The following is a 19,943-nucleotide window of genomic DNA, read 5'->3' as shown; positions in this document are numbered from 1 at the left end:
AAGTTTATTGAATATATAGATCATTTGGAAAGAACTGACATCTTACAATTTGAGTCTTCCTATTAATGCACGTGGTATATCTCTTTGATTTTTTTATAAGCAATGTTTGATAGTTATCATTGTAGGGGCCTTGCACATATTAATGTTAAGATTTATCATTTAACTCTTTTGAAAATTCACCTTCTCCTTCTGCTCAATCCTGCTTTTTTCATCCCTCAAAGGAGTTGTTCCTGAAAGCCTTCCCCAATTAACATCCTGCTTTCAAATATCAGAATCTCAGAGTATGTTTTCTGGAGAACCTGAACTATGACTGTCTTCTGCAGGAAAATGCTAGCGTTTTGGGGGGATAAATTTAATAAACAATATAATTGTCTAGCTCTATGACATGCCTTCTGAAGTATATATGTGGAAGTAAGTAAAATAATATCTTGTTTCCATTTTTCTCATTCCTTTCTGTCATACAATATGCTTTAATCCGATTTGGAAGACAGAGAGGTTATTTATTAGTTTCCTCAAAACCCAGCATTTGAACGTTTGATTATGTCTAACTGTCCTCACTTTTGAAGGTTAGTGATGAATATCCTAGATGATATTTATATTCATCCCTATTATTAAGAAATAACTCCATTGTCTTTTGGTATGCCTTGTTCTGATATGATGTTAGCTGTCAATCTATTGTTCCTTTGTAAATAAACTTTCAATTCACTACTTCTCTATTCTATGATGTCTAGTTGAGGGTTCAGCTCAATGATATTTTTTATTTCCAGAATTTATAATAGGCTTATTTGCATATCCATCTCTCCTTTAATTAAAATTTGATCATTTTTGTTCCATAATTTTCTGTCCTTTTATTATGGGTGTTATTCTTATGTCTTTGAGGATCTTATAGTAGCAGCAGTTGCAGCTTTTAAAAATTTTAAGATTTTCCTCTTAGTTGTGGCCTGGTCCCAGTTGTGCAATTATCTGTACAAGTTCCCCCTCTAGAAGGGTGTTTTTATTCTCCAACACCCTGCATGATTTCCACTCTTGGCCTTCAATTACCCCAGTATCCTTTTAGCATAAATCCTTGATCCATTCCCCTGTCTTGACTCAAAAAAAAAAAAAAAAAAAAGTCTGTTCTACTACTATTAATACTTACCTTGTTTTGTGTACAGCTGTACCTCTTCAACATATTAAAAAAATCATTTATCATTGCTATGTATTTGCCATACATTTGTAGTAGTATAATATAGTGGGATAGAGAGGAAGGAGATTAATGTCAGAGCATTAATCTCATAGAACCATTTTGATTAGTAATCTACCCAATCTGTTTTCATTCATTTTTAGAGGTATAATAATTAAATGTAATATCCCTTCCTTTATCCTGGCATTCCTTGGCACTTTTATATTCCCCATTCTTGCTCCAAAGTGGCCACACAAAAATCTGTGCAAAAGTGCTAGTCAATAACACGTAGGGTGTTAATAGCCTGAAGTACCAATTTTCCTAGGGTAATCTACATGTCACTCTGCCACAGGGATCTCTATTAAAATGCAAGAAAATACTTGCTGAGTGATTATTTCAAATATGTACATAGATTCTATATATTTTCATAAACACACTAATTTTAGCTATTGTCCTAATTTTTCTCCTCTTTCAGGAAAACTCCTTGAATGAGTTATTCATGAGAATGATGAATAACTGCTCTGGATATGATAATACTAGTTCCCATTAGGGAATACATTATCTTTTTATACTAAATTCTACGTGTTAAGTTAAATTATAATCAGTTTTCTTGGTGAGTGTAGAATTTGAGCAAGGAATATTTACTAGTTGACATAAATGGAAGGTGTCATAAAGTTAGGGTCACTTGATGCATCCATTTTCACCTGCCAAGGAGGCCACACACTTCCATCATTGGTTAGGGTAACCTCTTCTCTGGAAATTTCTGGAAACACATTTAAAATTTCTTGTTTGGGGACTCTTTCTCTAGACTCCATATTGGCCATTCTCCTTCTGCTAATATAGTCTTCCTTCTAATAGCATATATATAGTTCAAGTGACTTTTGCAATGCCCATTAGTTACACTGTCTAGAGTCTACACTCTGGTGACCAAGTTAGAACTTGGTTGTTCCTAAAGCTCCAACAATTAAAAAATAAATTTTTTTGACGTGGCCCATTTTTTAAAAGTCTTTATTGAATGTGTTACAATATCGCTTCTGTTTTATGTTTTGTTTTTTTGGCTGCAAGGCATGTGGGCTCTTAGTTCCCCCACCAGGGATCGAAACCTGCACTCCCTGGATTGGAAGATGAAGTCTTAACCACTGCACCACCAGGGAAGTCCTGAGCTCCAATAATTTACACTTTATTACTTAGAATGGTGGAGTTCACAATTACTTTCTAATTTTTATCTGGTTTGATTTCCTGAGTTGTGAGGGTAATTTGCTGTTTCCCTCAAATATCCTACTCTTAAAATATTCTAGAAAATAATGTTATCATACAACTTCTTGTCCAGAGTATTTTAAAAAATACGGTAGCATGCTAATATTTTAAAATCTACCATATAGAATTAATATTTTAAAGTAATATCATATTTTAAAGTTATATTACAAGCCAAGAAAACATGGTACTATTTTAATACATAGCATTTTGACATTATCCCCAAAAGATACAGTTGTGGTATTTTCATAATTTACACTACTTATGGACATATCTTAAAGTGCCATTTATTGAGTACTGGTGTGCACAACATTTTTTCTGAACTTTAAACACATTTCTTACCACAAGCTGAACTCTTCCACCATTAAGTACATCTGGATCTAACTCAGGCAAGAAGTGATTGCTGCATAGTGACAAAAACAGAAATCATATCATTATATAAATGTAGAGGAAGACTATGAAAGACATGCCCAAAGAAAATTTTGGGAGAAATAAATAATTTACAAAATGGAAATAATAGTTCTCTTAAATTAGGTGACATGCAAAAATACATACAAATTTACATCTTTTCATAGTCATTTTAAAATTCAGTTTGACATGAAATTTAAATTCCTAAACAACACTTTAATGCTACCCTTCTTTGCCGAACATAAGCACATACACAGATCAAAAATCTGAAAGTACCAATAACCATAGCTAATAAATTATAGAAAATATAAATATTTTACTACATGTACTTATATATCTTACTTATAAGAAAGGCAAAACTTCCTATTTTTAAAATAGCTCTGGTGTATTTAAGGCATTATACTAATGCTCACAATGAACTTCTGTTGATATTCGGCTTTTCAAGAACTTCTGTTTTTGAAAACAATTTTTCTTAAAATATTACTACCTATATCTTCTTTTATATATTATATTATATTTTCAAAACAGAAAATCCATCAACAATTGCCTGTTGCATTATATGTTTAAACATAACTTATTTAGGAGTAAGGGATGTTGTGAAATGTTTAAGCATATCTAAAATACATCCTGAAACATTTTGCTTGTATTTTTCACATTATCTGTACAGATGCTTTTATATTTCTAAACCAGACCTCTTATACCTGGTTAATACAGACGTTAAGCTACGGGTTATACTATATTTGTTTACAGTCCTAAGAATGTCATGTTACGAATTATGCTAAATTGATTAATACCAACATAAAATAAATCGTGCTTGCATTAATTAGAATACTTAGCAAAATAAAAAAGTCTCAAATGTTGATTGCTTTATTCCTATTTTCTTTGCTCACAATGAAATAGGATATAACAATCCAGATTTTGAAATGTTTTAATTTCACTTTCATTCTTCACTTTCTTCTCCATGTTTTAAAGAAATTATATGGATAGAATTGACTACATACAAAGGTTTCCATTTGTATATATTATAAAAAAAGGTTTCATTTTTGCACATTATAATTTTCTGCTAAATTAAGTTTCAGCCCTCATAATTGTAGATTTATTTGTTTGTTATTCATTTAAATAGTTATCACCCACAATCCCTGGAAACGTTTCCAAAGTGTCATCTACATTTAGATTCAATACTGGTTTACATATTTAATAAATGCTTATAATAGTGCTTCTTTTTTTACTGTTTTGTGGATATATGTAGCTAAAATGAAAGTCTTAAAAATTTGTCAGCTGTATAGCACAGGGAACTATACTCAATATTTTGTAATAACCTATAAGAGAAAAGAACATGAAAAAGAATATGTATGTGCTGTACACCTGAAACTAACACACTGTAAATCAACTATACTTCAATTTTAAAAAATTTATATCAAAATATTATATCCAGACTTCTTTTTCCTTAAAACTTTGGTTTAGTGGTTATGCACATAAGTGCTTTATGTTACATTTTTTGGGCTGAATTTTGTTCCTTCAAAGTTTATATGTTCAGATCTTAATCTTCAATACCTCAGAATATGACTATGTGAAGATAGGGCCTTTAAAGAGGTACTTAAGGTAAAAAGAGGTCATGGGGTGGGCCCTAATCCAATATAACTGGTGTCCTTGTAAGAAGAGGTTAAAACACAGATAACACAGGTGGAGGGATGGTCATGTGAGGACACAGTGAGAAGGTAGCCATCTGCAAGCCAAGGAGATGGACCTCTAAAGAAACCAAATTTGCTGACTCCTTGATCTTGGACTTATAACCTCCAGAACTGTGAGAAAATATAGATACATCTCTGCTCTTAAAGCCACACAATCTGTGGTATTTTGTTATGGCAGCCCTAGAAAACTAATACATACATTAATGTAATAAAAATTTATTGATTACCTATTAAGCTCAAGGCACCTTGTTTGCTGCTAAGGGACATCAACATTTGATACCCTCAACCTTGAGAGCTCACTTCTATTGTGAAGTAGAGAGATAAGTTATTATCATCTCACTATAAAGAAGAGGAAACTAAAGCATTGAGACATCATTGAAAATCAGTTACATGACTAGTAAAGTGGCATCAGGGTTGAATTATAATTTGAACTGCCAAACATATATGATAACAAAAATAACATAAAATAAAATACTATACCTCCAATACATATGATATTTATAAACAGTTAATCAATACCATGCATTTTACTTTATAAAGTAGAATCATTTGTGTGGTTCATCATCACCATCAATCATTTGTGTTGGTTTTAAGCAATACAGAAACTAAGTTCTTGAATATTTTATGGTGAAAAATATAAACAGTGATCAAATCTATTCTACATAAGAGGCCATTTATAACCTGGCAATGTAGAGTATTGGCCTTTGGCTATATAAAGTCATGTTTGTTTTAGAACAATTAACCTAGGTTTCAGTTTTCAAGATGTATTTGCAATACAAAAATCTAATTTAAAGGAAATGACCTCACCATTTCATGTTTCTGGAACTAGTTTCATGAACCCCAACCTGTGTATGAAGCCATTGGTATGTATATTCTTTATTCCTTTCCAATTTTTCATTTGCAGTGGTATCCTTACACATAAATTCTTCTTCCTTACCTAGGGAAAAAGTATGGAAATTTTATTTGTTATTTAAAGAGATCAAATTTTGGCCAAGCAGTTCAGTCTAGGCTAACAATTTTATCACAAGAAAAAAAGAAAAACAAGACAATTTAATTCATGGGAGCTAAATCATCTGTAAGAGAAATAATGTCAGTCACTTATAGATTAAGTGCTTTTCCAGCTTGGTTTCAAACCCACCTATTTTGAAAAATAAAGGAGTTGTTTTAGTGCAACCTACATTTTATAGGGCTTGTTTTTTAGTGTTTTAGAAAATGAAAATAATTATTTTTGGTAGACGGAATTTAAAGTCTAATTGTTCTCATGCTATCTTATCCATATGTAGAATTTATAAATTATATTGAGGATTTTCAAAACAGAATTTTAATTCTATGTAAAACTAAGCTTGGTTCGTGTAAGCTAGTACAATACTTAAGTTAGGATATCATTTATATTAGGTTTAGGAAACCTGTGCTAATGCCATAGCAGTGATTTCAAAGATGGAGGGGGGAAAGCGTAACAATGAAGATGGGTATGGAGAATATGCAAGAGGAGAAATTATACAAGGTAAGAACACAAGATAACAAATATAAAGAAAAATAAAATAGTAAGAAAATAAAAGAAAAAGAAAAATCCGACCGTTATATTCACATTTAAATTTACTATATATATATTTGTAGTTTTCAAAAAAAACCCTGCAGACATTGCTGCTACATCAAAGTCATGCATTTGAGTTACAATGAAGACCTGTTGTTTTAGAGCACTTCTTTTGAGTTGTTAGACTGCTTCTTTTTTGGTGCCATCACCATGCTTAGGGACTTGTTAGCATCGTAGGCTTGACTGACAGTACACCAGAGAAGGTACCTCTTGAAACTAACTCATGGTAATCAAACTCACAAGAATTCTATAATTTAAAACCTGATGTTTAAAATGTCAATTTATTAATTGGAATTATTCTTTCACTATAGATCTTGGTACATAGAAAGTCATTTTATATTTGCAAGTTGTTTGGAAAACAAATGGAGCATGGTGCAAAGCCTATTTTGAATGCTTGGTGCTGTACAGAGACACATACATGTATACACATGTATACATCACACATGTATACACACATTTAGCATCTGTCTTTCTGAATATGTTGAGGATGGTACATTCATCATGTCTTTTTATTCCTTAAAAGTTACTGTGAAATGACTCTAGTTTTCAGTCCAAAGAGATACTGGAGCCAGTTCTCAGGAAAGCTACAAATCAAGATTTTTTTCTCTAACTTACGTTACTTAGTAAAGTTAACTTCCTGTTAACTTCTTGTGCCACTTTATGTTTCTAAAATGGTCATACCCCTTCTTCCTGAGTTTAAGCCAATCCCTCCACAGTTGTTGTATTGAAGGAACAATTACTTCACTTTCAAGGGCTGACCACTGAATCCATGAGCAGACAGCATTTTGATAAATGGCCTTCCTTATAAAGAAACTATAAAAGAGACTCAAACAAAGGGAAGATTTGGGGTTGCTACACCCATACTGCATTAAGCATTAAGTCTCTTCACCAGCAGAGTCCCAGGCTTTTATCTGCCTTTCTTGGTTGACTAGACCAACTGGTGAACCCATGGGTACAATGACAGATAGTGGTGAGGAATCAGTGACCCTGATAATCAACTGAACCCACGACTGGAAACTTACCTACTCTTGATATGTAGAGAATTGTTTTGTAGCAAGTGTACTTTTACTTGAAAATAAAAATTATCTCTACGTCTTTCTGTTTTTTAAAATAGTGACATATACTTGCAATAGTCCCTTTTTAAAGTGTTCATTCTGAAAAGTTTTCCTCAACTGTACGATAACACTCCATAAACCCTAAGTGGTTTTACATCAGAACTCAGCCAAGGTTCTAAACAACAATCCCTGGGTAAAGATTAGAGATTTCACTGTAAGGGTCCAATTCATATTAACCCTTTTAACCTGAAGGCATAGATTGGTAGATTGGTACGAGTTCAGTGTAAAAAAGAGAACTAGCATAGTGGTGATATTTGTTGGATGTATTCAAAAATACTGCCATTCAAATGCTGGAGGAAATGATTCTGGTAAATGATTTTCGCTAAATCATTTTAGGATTACCCCTGTCACTGAGGAGAGAGTAGTATTTACTCCTTGAAGCTTGCGTTTAGCATCTTGTGTGGGAAGAATGATGGTGACCCGGATTACTTAACAGATGCTTATCACCTTCTACTCAGGCTCCCCAATAAATCCTCTTGGTTTTAGAGTCATCATTTGGTCTGCAAAACTCGAACCTACTGCCTATCTACTGCTCTTCCCTGCTTCTCTGGGTCTTCATAAATTTCTCATACCATCAACCTAAGAAAAAAGGTCTCCTTTTGATTCCTGCTCTCCCCTAGTTACTACAGTCTCTATATGCTGCTTTACTTCAAAACACACATTTTAATAATTTTATCTAAACAAATTGTTAAACTTTTTATTATAAAAATAATACATTTTCATAATAGATGATTTTAAAAATACTGAAAACTAAAAAGTCAAAGAGAAGAAAATACACAGAGAGCCCCACTATTCAAAGACAACTGGATAACACTTTTAAGGCATTTTCTTTTAGTTCTTTTGTTCATAGACTTGTTTTTTGTTTACATACAATTGTATGTATCCTATACATTCTACTTTTCAGTTAGTACTACAACAAATGCATTCTGTGTAATGGAAATCTCATCCTGAAAATACTTTTAGAGGTTATACACTGTGAGGTACTAACTTGTTACATGAAGGTTTTTAAGTATCCTATTTAATTAATCCACTTTTTCAGGTGGAATTAAAGATAACATGTCTGAAGTTATAAATATTTTGAGGGACACAATATAATCTATATTGTCAAATAGTTTTTAAAACTTTCACCAATTTACCACATGCTATATGAGGTTATTCATTTCACTAAGCCCCTAGTCAACATTGGGATATTAAATATTTTAAAGCTGTTGATAGTTTGAGAAAAATATTGTCTAATATGATTTTACTTTATATGTCTCTACTGCTAGTGAGATTGAAAGTGATTTCATATGATTATTTACCAATTATAGGTCATAAAGTGTAAAATATCTTTCTTGTTCTCCCCAATTATCTGCTGGATTCTAGTATTTCCATTTTTGTCTTCAACTGACATTCATAATCCTTTATCTGTTATCACTGGTGCAAATATTTTCTTCTCTAGGTATCCAAATTTATCTACTTGCTAAATATTTTCTAAACTATAAACAATTTTCCTCTCATAATTTATAGGTTTGTATCTCCCAATTTGATAAACTTATATAAAATGACACATAAGATTTCAGGGACAAATTCTATACTCTTCTAATATTTTGTCTTTCACGCTAAAAGATACCAGTTGTTAACAAAATTCTTTTAAGAGGAGTCTACTCTCTCCGTCTTTCCTTTCCATTTCCGCCTTAATTTATTGCAATCCAATTTTGCCAAATTGAAAGTGTCCTTACTATGAGGGCCTTAAACCATCTTATCTACCAAACACATTTATTCCTTATCTTCATTGGCCTCTCTGCTGAATTCAACTACACAGAACATTTTCTTTGTCTTAAAACTCTTCTCTACAGGACTTTGGAACATCAGACTTTGAGTGCTTCCTTTCAGTCTCCTTTATATTTGTGTTCCTTCAGATGTTGATGCTTGTCATTCTGCAAGTATCTAGGAGCACCCGCACCCCTGCTGTCCACCACCACACCCCATGCCTGGTATTGTGCTGGCTTTTTTTTTTTTTTTTCCTGTGGTACTCGGGCCTCTCACTGTTGTGGCCTCTCCCGTTGCGGAACACAGGCTCCGGACGCACAGGCTCAGCGGCATGGCTCACGGGCCCAGCCGCTCCGCGGCATGTGGGATCTTCCCAGACCGGGGCACGAACCCATGTCCCCTGCATCGGCAGGTGGACTCTCAACCACTGCGCCACCAGGGAAGCCCTGTGCTGGCTTTTGATGCCAGTCAATTAGATATGCATTGTTTATTGCCTCATGAGGCTGGCAGCTTAGAGAACTAGATATCACCAACCTCTATCTTATTCCTGTTCTCAGATCCAGCTGAACTTCAGAATCACAACTTGTTTTTATCATCATCATCCTACTAAGTCTGGTTTTCTTCCTGAATTCCCAAGTCATTCAGACCTGGAGTAAACCTTGGCTGCTCATTCCTTATGTAATGACATCTAATCCAGAAACTGGGTCTAGTCTCCCTGCTGGGTATCTCAGTAATACCTGGCTCCTCCTTTCATCCCCACTGCCCTCATTTTGAACAGGAGTGAGCGAGAGTCTCTGTTGACTTACTGACATTCGTGCTTCAGCTCACTGCAATATGGCTTCCTCCCCACACCATTTCACTGGAACTGTTCACCCCAAGATCGTTAGTACTGCTAAATCTTTGGGACTTTTTGAAATTCTTACTGACTCCTCTATGATATTATACATTGTTCACGTCTTCCTTCTTAAAAGGATTATTTCCTTTGAGTCTTGTTTAATTCCACTTATCTGGTTTTTCTCTGCCCTTTTGTCTAAACCCCAGTTTCCTTCAAGGGCTCATCCTCCTTTGCTATCTCTTCCACTCTCAGGATTCTTCTCTGGGGTACTATCCTAGCCCTATCTTATTCCTTGGTTATAATCTTCCTGTAAGAGGATATTCATTCAAGTTCTTCAATCACTTTCCTTATCTCCTTCTGAAATGTATCCATCCAAAATCTCTCCACTGCGGTATCCTACAGATAATTTAAACAGAATATGTAAAAAGCTGAACTCATGTATTATCCCACCTTTTCTAAGTTCCTATAATTCTACCATCATCGTCAATGTAAAATTCAGAAACCAGAGTGTTGTACTGAACCAGCATTCTTCCTCACCCTTCAGCTGCTGATTTTACCTTCTAAATTCTTTTCATTCTGTCAAATTTCTGGTATTTGCATTGTGACTATTTAAATTCAGCCTACTATCATCTCTTCTTAGTTACCGTAACAGCCTTCTCACTGGTCCTTTTCCTTTTGGCATTGTTCCCACTTATATATCTCCATACTGCAAATAGTCTTGCTAAAGTACACGTCTAGTTTGCTCTTTCAGAGGTTGAACTCTTGGTTCTCTACTATCTTTGGATAATGTTCAAAACATTTTGCATAGCATACAGGCCTTCCTTACACCTTCAGACACATCTATTAAGTTCCTGCCTCAATCATCCAGATGTATTATAATTACTCAAAATGATCTTTTTTGCCTATAGACATTGTGTTTGGGATTATCCACTTTACCAGTGGTGTTCTTACTTCAGGTCTTCAGGTCTCAGTTTAGAAATTACATTCTTTGGGGTAAGCTCCTGATCTTTGAACACTTCCGTTCCTTATCTAAATTAGGTTAGAGATGCCCTCCAAAGGATAATATAGAGACCCCATGATAGCATTTATTACATTATACTTTACTTACCTATTCATGTGTCTGTTTTGCCTACTACAGTATACACTTTTTAAGTGATACCTAGTAGGACGGTGCTCAACAAATATTGGTAAAATTACAGAGTGATTGTCATAGTTGATTAATGTTCTCTGAGAAATATAGAGTTGGAATTTAGATTTTTAGCACGTAGATGAACCTGTGCATTGTGGAGAATAACACATGTCTAAATGTGATTAACTTAATTATTATAATAGAAACTTCAGCTCTGAAAGTCAGAATTAGATTGGGATAAAAATTGACAACCAAAGGTAGTAAATTTAAAACAATATGTGTGTGTGTGTGTGTGTGTGTGTGTGTGTGTGTGTGTGTGCATAGTTACTTTATAAATAAAACGCTGACAATGTACACAATCCTAGAAGAAAGCAGTTCAGCTTTAAGAAGTTCTCCAAAAGAAATGAAGTCTTGGCGGCTTCCCTGGTGGCAGAGTTGTTAAGAATCCGCCTGCCAAGGCAGGGGACACAGGTTTGAGCCCTGATCCAGGAAGATCCCACATGCCGTGGAGCAGCTAAGCTCGTGTGCCACAACTACTGAGCCTGCGCTCTAGAGCCCGCGAGCCAACTACTGAATCCTGCGCTCCTGGAGCCCACGCTCCGCAACAAGAGAAGCCACCGCAATGAGAAGCCTGCGCACTGCAATGAAGAGTAGCCCCCGTGAGGGTGGGTGGGGTGGGTGGTGGTGGGATGAATTGGGAGATTGGGACAGACATATGTACACTAATATGTATAAAATGGATAACTAATAAGAACCTGCTGTTTAAAAAGATAAATTAAATAAAATTCAAAAGAAAAAGAAAAAAAAAGAGTAGCCTCCACTCGCCACAACTAGAGAAAGCCTGTGCGCAGCAACGAAGACCCAATGCAGCCAAAAATAAATAAATAAATTTATTTAAAAAACAAGAAATGAAGTCTTTTTTAAATTAATGGAAATATTTTTTACTTCATAAAAAGCAAAATAAGTGTTCATTAAACTCATATGCCTCAAATTAATCAGTTTTCTAAATTTACAGAGGGAGGTTAGGATTCAATTATCATTGGGGGCACACAAAAAGAAGCTAATTATTTATATTTTTAATACATATGGTGACTTCCCCATGACTATTTTCTTTTCTCTTAATGGCCTTTCTCAGTAATATAATAACAAAACACTCTTGGTTTCATGGACGGAGATGAGTTCATTTCTTTACCAAAAGCTTTTGAAGGACGTGGTTGCATGCTGAGCAAAATGCTTCATGTGATGGAAATATTTTTGGTAACTTTGATAGATGGCTGATTCTATGTATCTTATGCTGGGAATAGTGAAAATGTGATTTACATTATAAAGTGTAAGTGGTCTGCATGTGTTTATTAAAAGAAGTTATTGCATCATACCTCACAATAAAGGACAAATAAAATTGGAGTTTGGCATAAATGTTATACTAATAGAATTTTAAATTCATTAACATCTGTATAAATACTTGTTGATAGGCTGTTTATGGCTTCTTTCTTAACCAATCCAATCTGTTGTTGGAAAGTTGACAGCACTGGCATGAAACCAATAACTCTCTAAGAGCCATTTGTGTATGACAAGCAACATTTCTATTCTTTTAAAATATACTTAAATATGTATGTAATTGATGACTAAAGAAAGATTACTGTATGAATAAAGAAGAGGACTGTTGGTACAAGAGTTTAAAAACAGAAATTTGGGGAACAGAGCCAAACTATATGTAAGGGTCAAAGGCTAACTGCAGCTCTAATCACTCCTTTACATATTTCACTAAATTTTATGGCAAAGAGGGTTAAAAAAAAAAGTACTAGAATAAAAAGTACCTGCTAGTTTCTGACATTTGAATTTTCAAAATTCATCTGTTTGGGGGGTGTTGGGTAATACATAAAGTGTATGAATGACCCTTATGAAAGCAAAGAAAAATCAAAGTGAGTTACTAAATTATACATTTTAAAATACATGGATTTTGTAAGACATAACTTTCAATACCATGGAATTGCTAGCTTTAAGCAAATCCCTCTGGAATAACAGAATCATTCTTTTACAAATTGGGTATAGTTGTGCTTATTAAACAGTTATAAGCCTTCTGTATTTATGTATAATTCTACCTGAAAGGATATGCTTTCCCAATTGTATTGTTCAGTTGAGCTGTATCTCCTCATTAATGTCTTTATAGAGGAGTACCAACTACAACATAAAGAGTGATTCTTTGGTTTCTCCTGTGACAGCCACATAACTCAAGAAAATAGCAGGCTTGTTCATGTATGGTGTGTCCGTGTTTGCTGTTAACCAGGGCTGAGACTAGGGTAAGGCAAGTGGGGCAAATGAGGTACTTGCCTTAGCACAAAATTTAAGGGAGTGCCAAAAAAATATCAGTAATCGAGATAAATAATATTTTAATGTAATATTTTAAAAGCAAAATTAATGCAAAAGTCCATGATGAACAAAATATCAAAGTTTTAAATGACAGAATCTGTAACAGGGTGGTGCTAAGCGCTGTTGGAGCCTGAGGTAAAAGGGAAAGTTGGTAATACTGATCCTTCTCTGCCATGGTATTGGCAGAATTATCCATTTCTAAGTAATACTAATAAAAGTATCAACAGGACACTGTTTTAAGAACTACCAGATAGCCACTGTCTAAGATTGCTTTCCACTGTTTCTCATGAATCAGGTGCACCACTGAGCTTTCCAGTAGACGAGGCCCTTGATTTGTGACATATAAGAAAATAATTATAGAATAAATTAATTCAGTCTATAAAGGAAAGCTATACATTATTCATCTTTCTATCTGCCTAGCAACTAATTAGCACATAGTAAGTTGACTTTTCACTTACTGTGTCATGTTGGGCAAATTACTCCTTCTCTGCCTCAGTTTTCTCCTCTTAAAATGGATATATTAACAATATAAAATAATAGAACACATATAATGCTGCACATTTAGTCTGGATTTAATAACTGTAGCCATTTTTCTTTTCTTTTCTTTTCTTTTTTTAAGTGAAATGAGCTCCATTATGCATAGCTTTAATGTTATCTCAGTTATCACAGGCTAAGACTTACCTACCCTGGAGGTGGGACTATCTATAGAAGTTTCTAAATCTAGGCTAAAATCAAGGTTTCAGGGGGTCACTGTCAGGAGGGGAAGATTCCAGGATTAACGACAAAATTAGACAGAAAAATTTTCTGGGTGAGTCCAGGAAGTCCTCCTTCCCAGAATTCTAAATCTGCTTCAGGTATTTTTAAAAATGTATTTATTTCATAATATATGAGGATCTTAGTGTGTCTTTAATACAGAAGAATTAATTTCCAAAAGATAAGAAGGGTACAAAGTTCTAATTGATTTGAAGTTATTTCAAATAATTTTTAGCAGTTGCTCAGTAATAACCATGAAGGAGGCTCCATTGACATGATTCTCTTCTGTTTCACTCTCTCAATTTAATTATCCTTGGAGAATATTCCTCTATCCAACCTAGACTCCCTCTGGGAGTGTTAATGTAGTAGGTCATCCAAACTAGGGCCCACCCAATAGAATAATGGAGAAACTGATGATGTAAGTAGGTTGGCTTTCAAAATAACAGGTTATAATGGCCGCATAAATATTACTGCCACCTGTGTTTTGTTTTTTTGTTTGTTTGTTTTTTTGGTATAGTTTAGACTTCAGCTCCCTGTTGTATCTAAAAGTTTCTACTCTTTGGTAAAAAGACATCTCTAATTCATGTATATTTATTAATTGAGGCCAAGTAGGTGATTAATTTTCTTTACTAGTTTTATTTCAAAAGAAGCCAATAAGCAGTATTACATTGGTACATTAATGATAGAGGCTTGATGAATCCAATTAGACACTTTTATCATTGTAATCATTGTTTTTGAATAGCAATAAAACAGAAATGCTCATAATGTATATGTCTATACATTCCTATATATTTCTCATTGATTACTTATTAATTTTCTGCATCTGATGATTTCTGTATTTGCCAAACTTAAGAATACAGATACACTTCTGTTACAGGTAGAGATAACATCATATGAAACACTGAATAATTAAAGTATTGCTTGATTATAAAAAAATAAGTAAATGTAAGTAAAAATAATTTTCTTTCACAATTTGAGTAACAACATATCAGAGACTAATAAACCTGACCCCAGACTTATTGTTTTTCATTGGTAATAATGAAAGTAATGAAAATAAGGGCAAGTATCCCATAGCCTGCTGAAGACTTAAGAGTTTTATAAGTGGATATCCATTAATGAAAAATTTTTATCTTTTATTATATTACCCATGATAGAACTTTATGTAGCAGAACTGCATTTGTAAATGAATCAGGGCCTCCATTCATGAAAAGCATTACTGCTCTACTCACAGTCTAGTGGAGAAAGAAGTCAAGGTAGTAATTATACGACTTCCCTACAAAATTAACTTTTAACTTTATTTAGATAAATATTGATTTGTGGAGCTCTTTTATTTTTTGTAGAAGAGGAATTGTGGGTGGGGTTTAAAGTGGGAAGGGTCCTCAATTGGGTAAGTCACCTCCCTTATCAGAGCCTTAGTTTTGTCATTCATGAACATTAGAAAGAAAAGCAAAATATGGAATGCTTCATGAATTTGTGTATCTTCCTTGATGGCATCAGTGCTCTGGACCTAGGCCATTCTAATAGGTGTGTGGTGCTATCTCAGTGTTGCTTTAATTTTTTTTTATCCTTTTTAAAAACCAGGTTGGTTGTTTTCTTATTGCTGAGTTTTAAGAGTTTTTGCTATATTTTGGATAACTGTCCTTTATCAGGTATCTTTTGCAGATACTTTCTCCCAGTCTATGGCTTGCCCTCTCATGCTTTTGATAGTGTCTTTCACAGAGCAGAAGGTTTTAATTATTTATTTCCTGCATCATGCTTTTGATATTATATCTAAATGTTGATCACCAAATCCAAGGTCACCTAGATTTTCTAATACGTTATCTCCTAGGAATTTTTAGTTTTGAGTGATTGCATTTAGCTCTATGATCCATTTTGAGTTAATTTTTGTGAAAGTATAAGGTCTGTGTTTAGATTCTTACTTTTTTTTTTTCTTTTAGTTTTTGCCTGTGGAGGTCCAGTTGTTCTAGCACCAAGAGTTGGAACGGACTTATCTTTTCTCCATTGTATTGCCTTTGTTTTTTTAATCAAGGATCAGTTCACTATATTTGTGTGGGTCTATTTCTCACCTGTCTATTCTGTTTCATTGATCTATTTGTATATTCTTTTGCCAGTACCACACTGTTTTGGTTAATGTGGTTTATAGTAAGTCTTGAAGTTAGGTAACATCAATGCTCCAGAAAGTATTTTAAAATGAAAGTTCGAGCTCATAAAAAAGGTAGAGAAATCCTCAGAAGTGAGAAACGACAAGAAAACACAAATATAAGCATGAATGAGTCTAGGGAGCTATTGTACAGCATGATAACTATAGTTAAAAATATTGCATTGAATACTGAGAACTTGCTAAAAGAGGAAATTTCTCATATGCTCTCATCACACACACACACAAAATGATAACTATGTGAGGGTATGACACTTTAGTTAGCTTGGCTTTGTAATCATTTTTCTCTACATATGTATACCAAGTCATCAGGCTGTACACTTTAAATATATATACTTTTTATTAAAAATAAAATTTTAAATATTGCTGAAAAATTACAAAAAGAAATATATAGGTGTAGCAAGTGACTGCTTACGAGTTATCTCTCCAGGGTAAGGGGGAACGTGCCCTCTAGTAACTGACTGAAGTAGTCAAAAGTCTTTCAGAGTTGGTTAGGTTAAACTCACACTTCTAAAAATTCCCATTAATACAGATCTAAAGAACACAAACTAATTAACACAATAACAAAAGTCACTAAACACCTTGGGAAATAAGCCATTAGAGTGAGAATCAACAGAAAAAAACAAACCGTAAAATCGGTCCACCGAACCATGAAGGTAGTGGATTTATCAGATATAGAATAAAAAATAAGCATCTTTAATTTGATAAAATACACAAAATATTATGTATCTGCATACCTAAAAATAGATCTTAAAAGGTATTAAAGCAATAAGAGACTAGTAAAATCAGGAAGTTTTGAAAAACATGGGTAGCAATTCTAGAAATGAAATATAATTGATAGGGTTTCCCTGGTGGCGCGGTGGTTAAGAATCCGCCTGCCAATTTAGGGAACACGGGTTCGAGCCCTGGTCCGGGAAGATCCCACATGCCGCGCAACTAAGCCCGTATGCCACAACTACTGAGCCTGCACTCTAGAGCCCAAGAGCCACAACTACTGAGCCCATGTGTCACAACTACTGAAGCCCGCGTGCCTATAGCCCATGCTCCACAACAACAGTAGCCACCGCAATGAGAAGCCACACACCGCAAAGAAGAGTAGTCCCTGCTCGCTGCAACTAGAGAAAGTCCACACGCAGCAATGAAGACCCAACGCAGCCAATAAATAAATACATTTATTTAAAAAAAGAAATACGATCGATAAAATCATAAAACTGAACTATAACTGATATTACTAACTCAATAGATGTAGTAAACATAAAATTTGATTGAAGAAAACAATTAGTGAACCTGGTTTGCTGTCATTATGCATTATTTATGAAATTAGCTATTAATTTCCCCAAAACAACACACACTATTTTAGATTGTTACCTAATGTTATAAACCTGAGATTTACTCAGGATTCACATGACTGAAAGTACTGGCATTTTTCTGTAGAGACTTAAGAAATTCTTTCTGTCTTCTGGCTCTATAACTCAAAAGAATATGTTAGTGGGCATTCTTAACTCCTATGAACATGGAAAGCACTCAGCTGTGGTCTCAAACAACTCTAAACTCACTGGTTGCTTAGTATTAGCAATATAGTGAATAGGGCACAAGAATAAGACTTAGCAGAAGGTTCTTGATTTGTCGCTAACTAGCTGTTGCATCCTTGGTAAATCACTTAACTTTTCTGAATTTCAGTTTTCTCACTTAAAAAAAGATTGTGTGTTTTTATTATGAAAGAAATACATTTTCATTTGTGAGTTTATCCCTGAGTTTAGCTATAGTAAATACATAAAGATTAATAACCCTATCCTTAGGCTAGTAAAAAAACACAATATGATAAAGGGTTCTAGTAAATATCTATACCTAAGAAATTGATGTCTAAGATATATTCTTAATATTTTGAGGTGGCTGCCTCAGGAGAAAAGAGGATAGAATGCGATTTGTTGAGCAACCAGAATACTCTCGAGAGACCTTATATATCTCATTGTGTCTTTACGATATCCTTGGAAGAAAACAATAATTATCCCCATTTTTCTGGAGAATGAAACGAAAGTTTTGAGCTTATGTAAGTGTAGTATGAATTTGAACCTTCGTTTGGCTGAGTCCAAAGCCCACAGTGTTTCCACTTCATCAAGAAGCCATATTTTCCCATGAAATTCCCCTTAATGTCAGATTCTGAATATGGAAATAAATGACATTTAAAATGTTCTTAATATACCAGCTGTAATAAATAACACAGAATTTCTTTTTCTCTTGTGGATAACTTTTGGAAAATAAGGAATAATTTTGAGATAAAATTTTCCATATTTGGTCTCAGAGGAATTTGTAAATTTCTACTAAACCTATTCAGATGTTAAATTATGGGAATAAAAAAGAACAACAGACCTTCTAGCCATAGGAAATTATGTATAAATTGGTCAAAAAACAGTGTTCTATAATGCTGTACTCTTCCTATAGTAAATGCTTTATGAAGAGTAGCTTTTTCACACATTTGAAGAATAAATAAATTTATGACTATTTAAAGCATATTTTTTGTCTCTGCTCTCTGAAAAACTAATTTTTAGCTACATGTGCTTCTGTGCTACAAAAGAATTATAAAACAGCATATTTTGACCTAAAGATAGTAGAACTCTGATTTTTTTCCCCCTTTTTTGTCTTCTCCTTGTAAACTTAAATGTAAATGGTTTGGCTTAGTTTTTGAATTTACTTTTCAAATTAAGAAAACAATTTTATAAAGAGAAAATTTTTACAAGTTGAACACTCAAAATCATAGACAGTAAGTAGGACATAATAGTTAGTTAGATTAACCATTACTATATGGTTGCTTTAGTCTGAATTCTAATAGAAGGAAAGGAGAAGTAAGTCATTGGTTTCACATTCAAAACTGACCTAGTGGTAGTGTTGTGACACAGTTTTCCATTTCTGAACATCCAGGAAGTGTGGCACTAACTAGCCTTTTGTTCCAGACTATTTTTTCAAAACCATTTGTATACCAAACAGCCTTATAAGATGAGATAGTGCCTCCTTTGAAGCAAAGGGCAGATTTGTTGGCTGTCCAGTAAAAGATAATGTTTTCTCATCAGTACAAAATGCAAGTTAATTTACAACCCGTTATAAAGTATTTGAGCTTCCTAAGCTTGGGGTTTCTCAACTGAGACATAAACCTACCTTGAGCTCAGTATCCACCTGGACTCCTACATGTTAGTCCTGTGGAAATTGAGGGGCTAAGGGAACCAACACAAATATTCTAGTGCTCAGGCTGCTTGCTATGCTGTAAATAATAAAGCTCTTTGTCCCTGACCTAGGAGTCTTGTATCTTCTGCCAGCATTCATAAAATAATGTCAGGCTACCTTTCTACCTGAAAGTAGGATCAAATCTCAAACTCTCAGAGTTTTTGACATAGAAAAACTTTAATTTTGCAACTTAAAAAAATGAATTACCAATAATGGGCACATATAACTATATAATGAATCATTCTTGCTTTATGAACTGTTGTTTAAGCGTGTGTGTACTTTATCCCATCTTTTTGATTGACTCATTTTGTGGGAATGCTGTTAGTAACCACAGGTGTGTAATTATTGTTTATTAGCTATACAGTAGTTTTAAGGAATACTAACTTACAATATTCTAGGACTAAAAATGTGTCAAATTTGCCTGGTTGTGGCTACCATTTTAGGACAAGTGTTAGGTGAATAAGCACAAATAAACCTTATGCCAAGAAACATGTCATTTTCTA

At 34.0% G+C, this 19,943-nt stretch overlaps 1 protein-coding gene across 1 annotated transcript in view; it reads right to left on the bottom strand.

Moving 5' to 3' along the window:
• LRRIQ1 (leucine rich repeats and IQ motif containing 1) overlaps positions 1 to 19,943 on the bottom strand; it is a 174,025-nt gene that overhangs the window by 2,374 nt on the left and 151,708 nt on the right. The window contains 2 exon segments of the mRNA XM_027108216.1: positions 2,759 to 2,819; positions 5,323 to 5,452. Coding sequence (XP_026964017.1) covers positions 2,759 to 2,819; positions 5,323 to 5,452 — 191 coding nt within the window.

This window comes from Aethalodelphis obliquidens, unplaced genomic scaffold (assembly GCF_003676395.1).
Source record: "Aethalodelphis obliquidens isolate GAN/ISIS:26980383/991018 unplaced genomic scaffold, ASM367639v1 scaffold8, whole genome shotgun sequence".
Lineage (NCBI taxonomy): Eukaryota > Metazoa > Chordata > Mammalia > Artiodactyla > Delphinidae > Aethalodelphis > Aethalodelphis obliquidens.
This window is presented reverse-complemented; position numbering and strand designations above follow the sequence as displayed.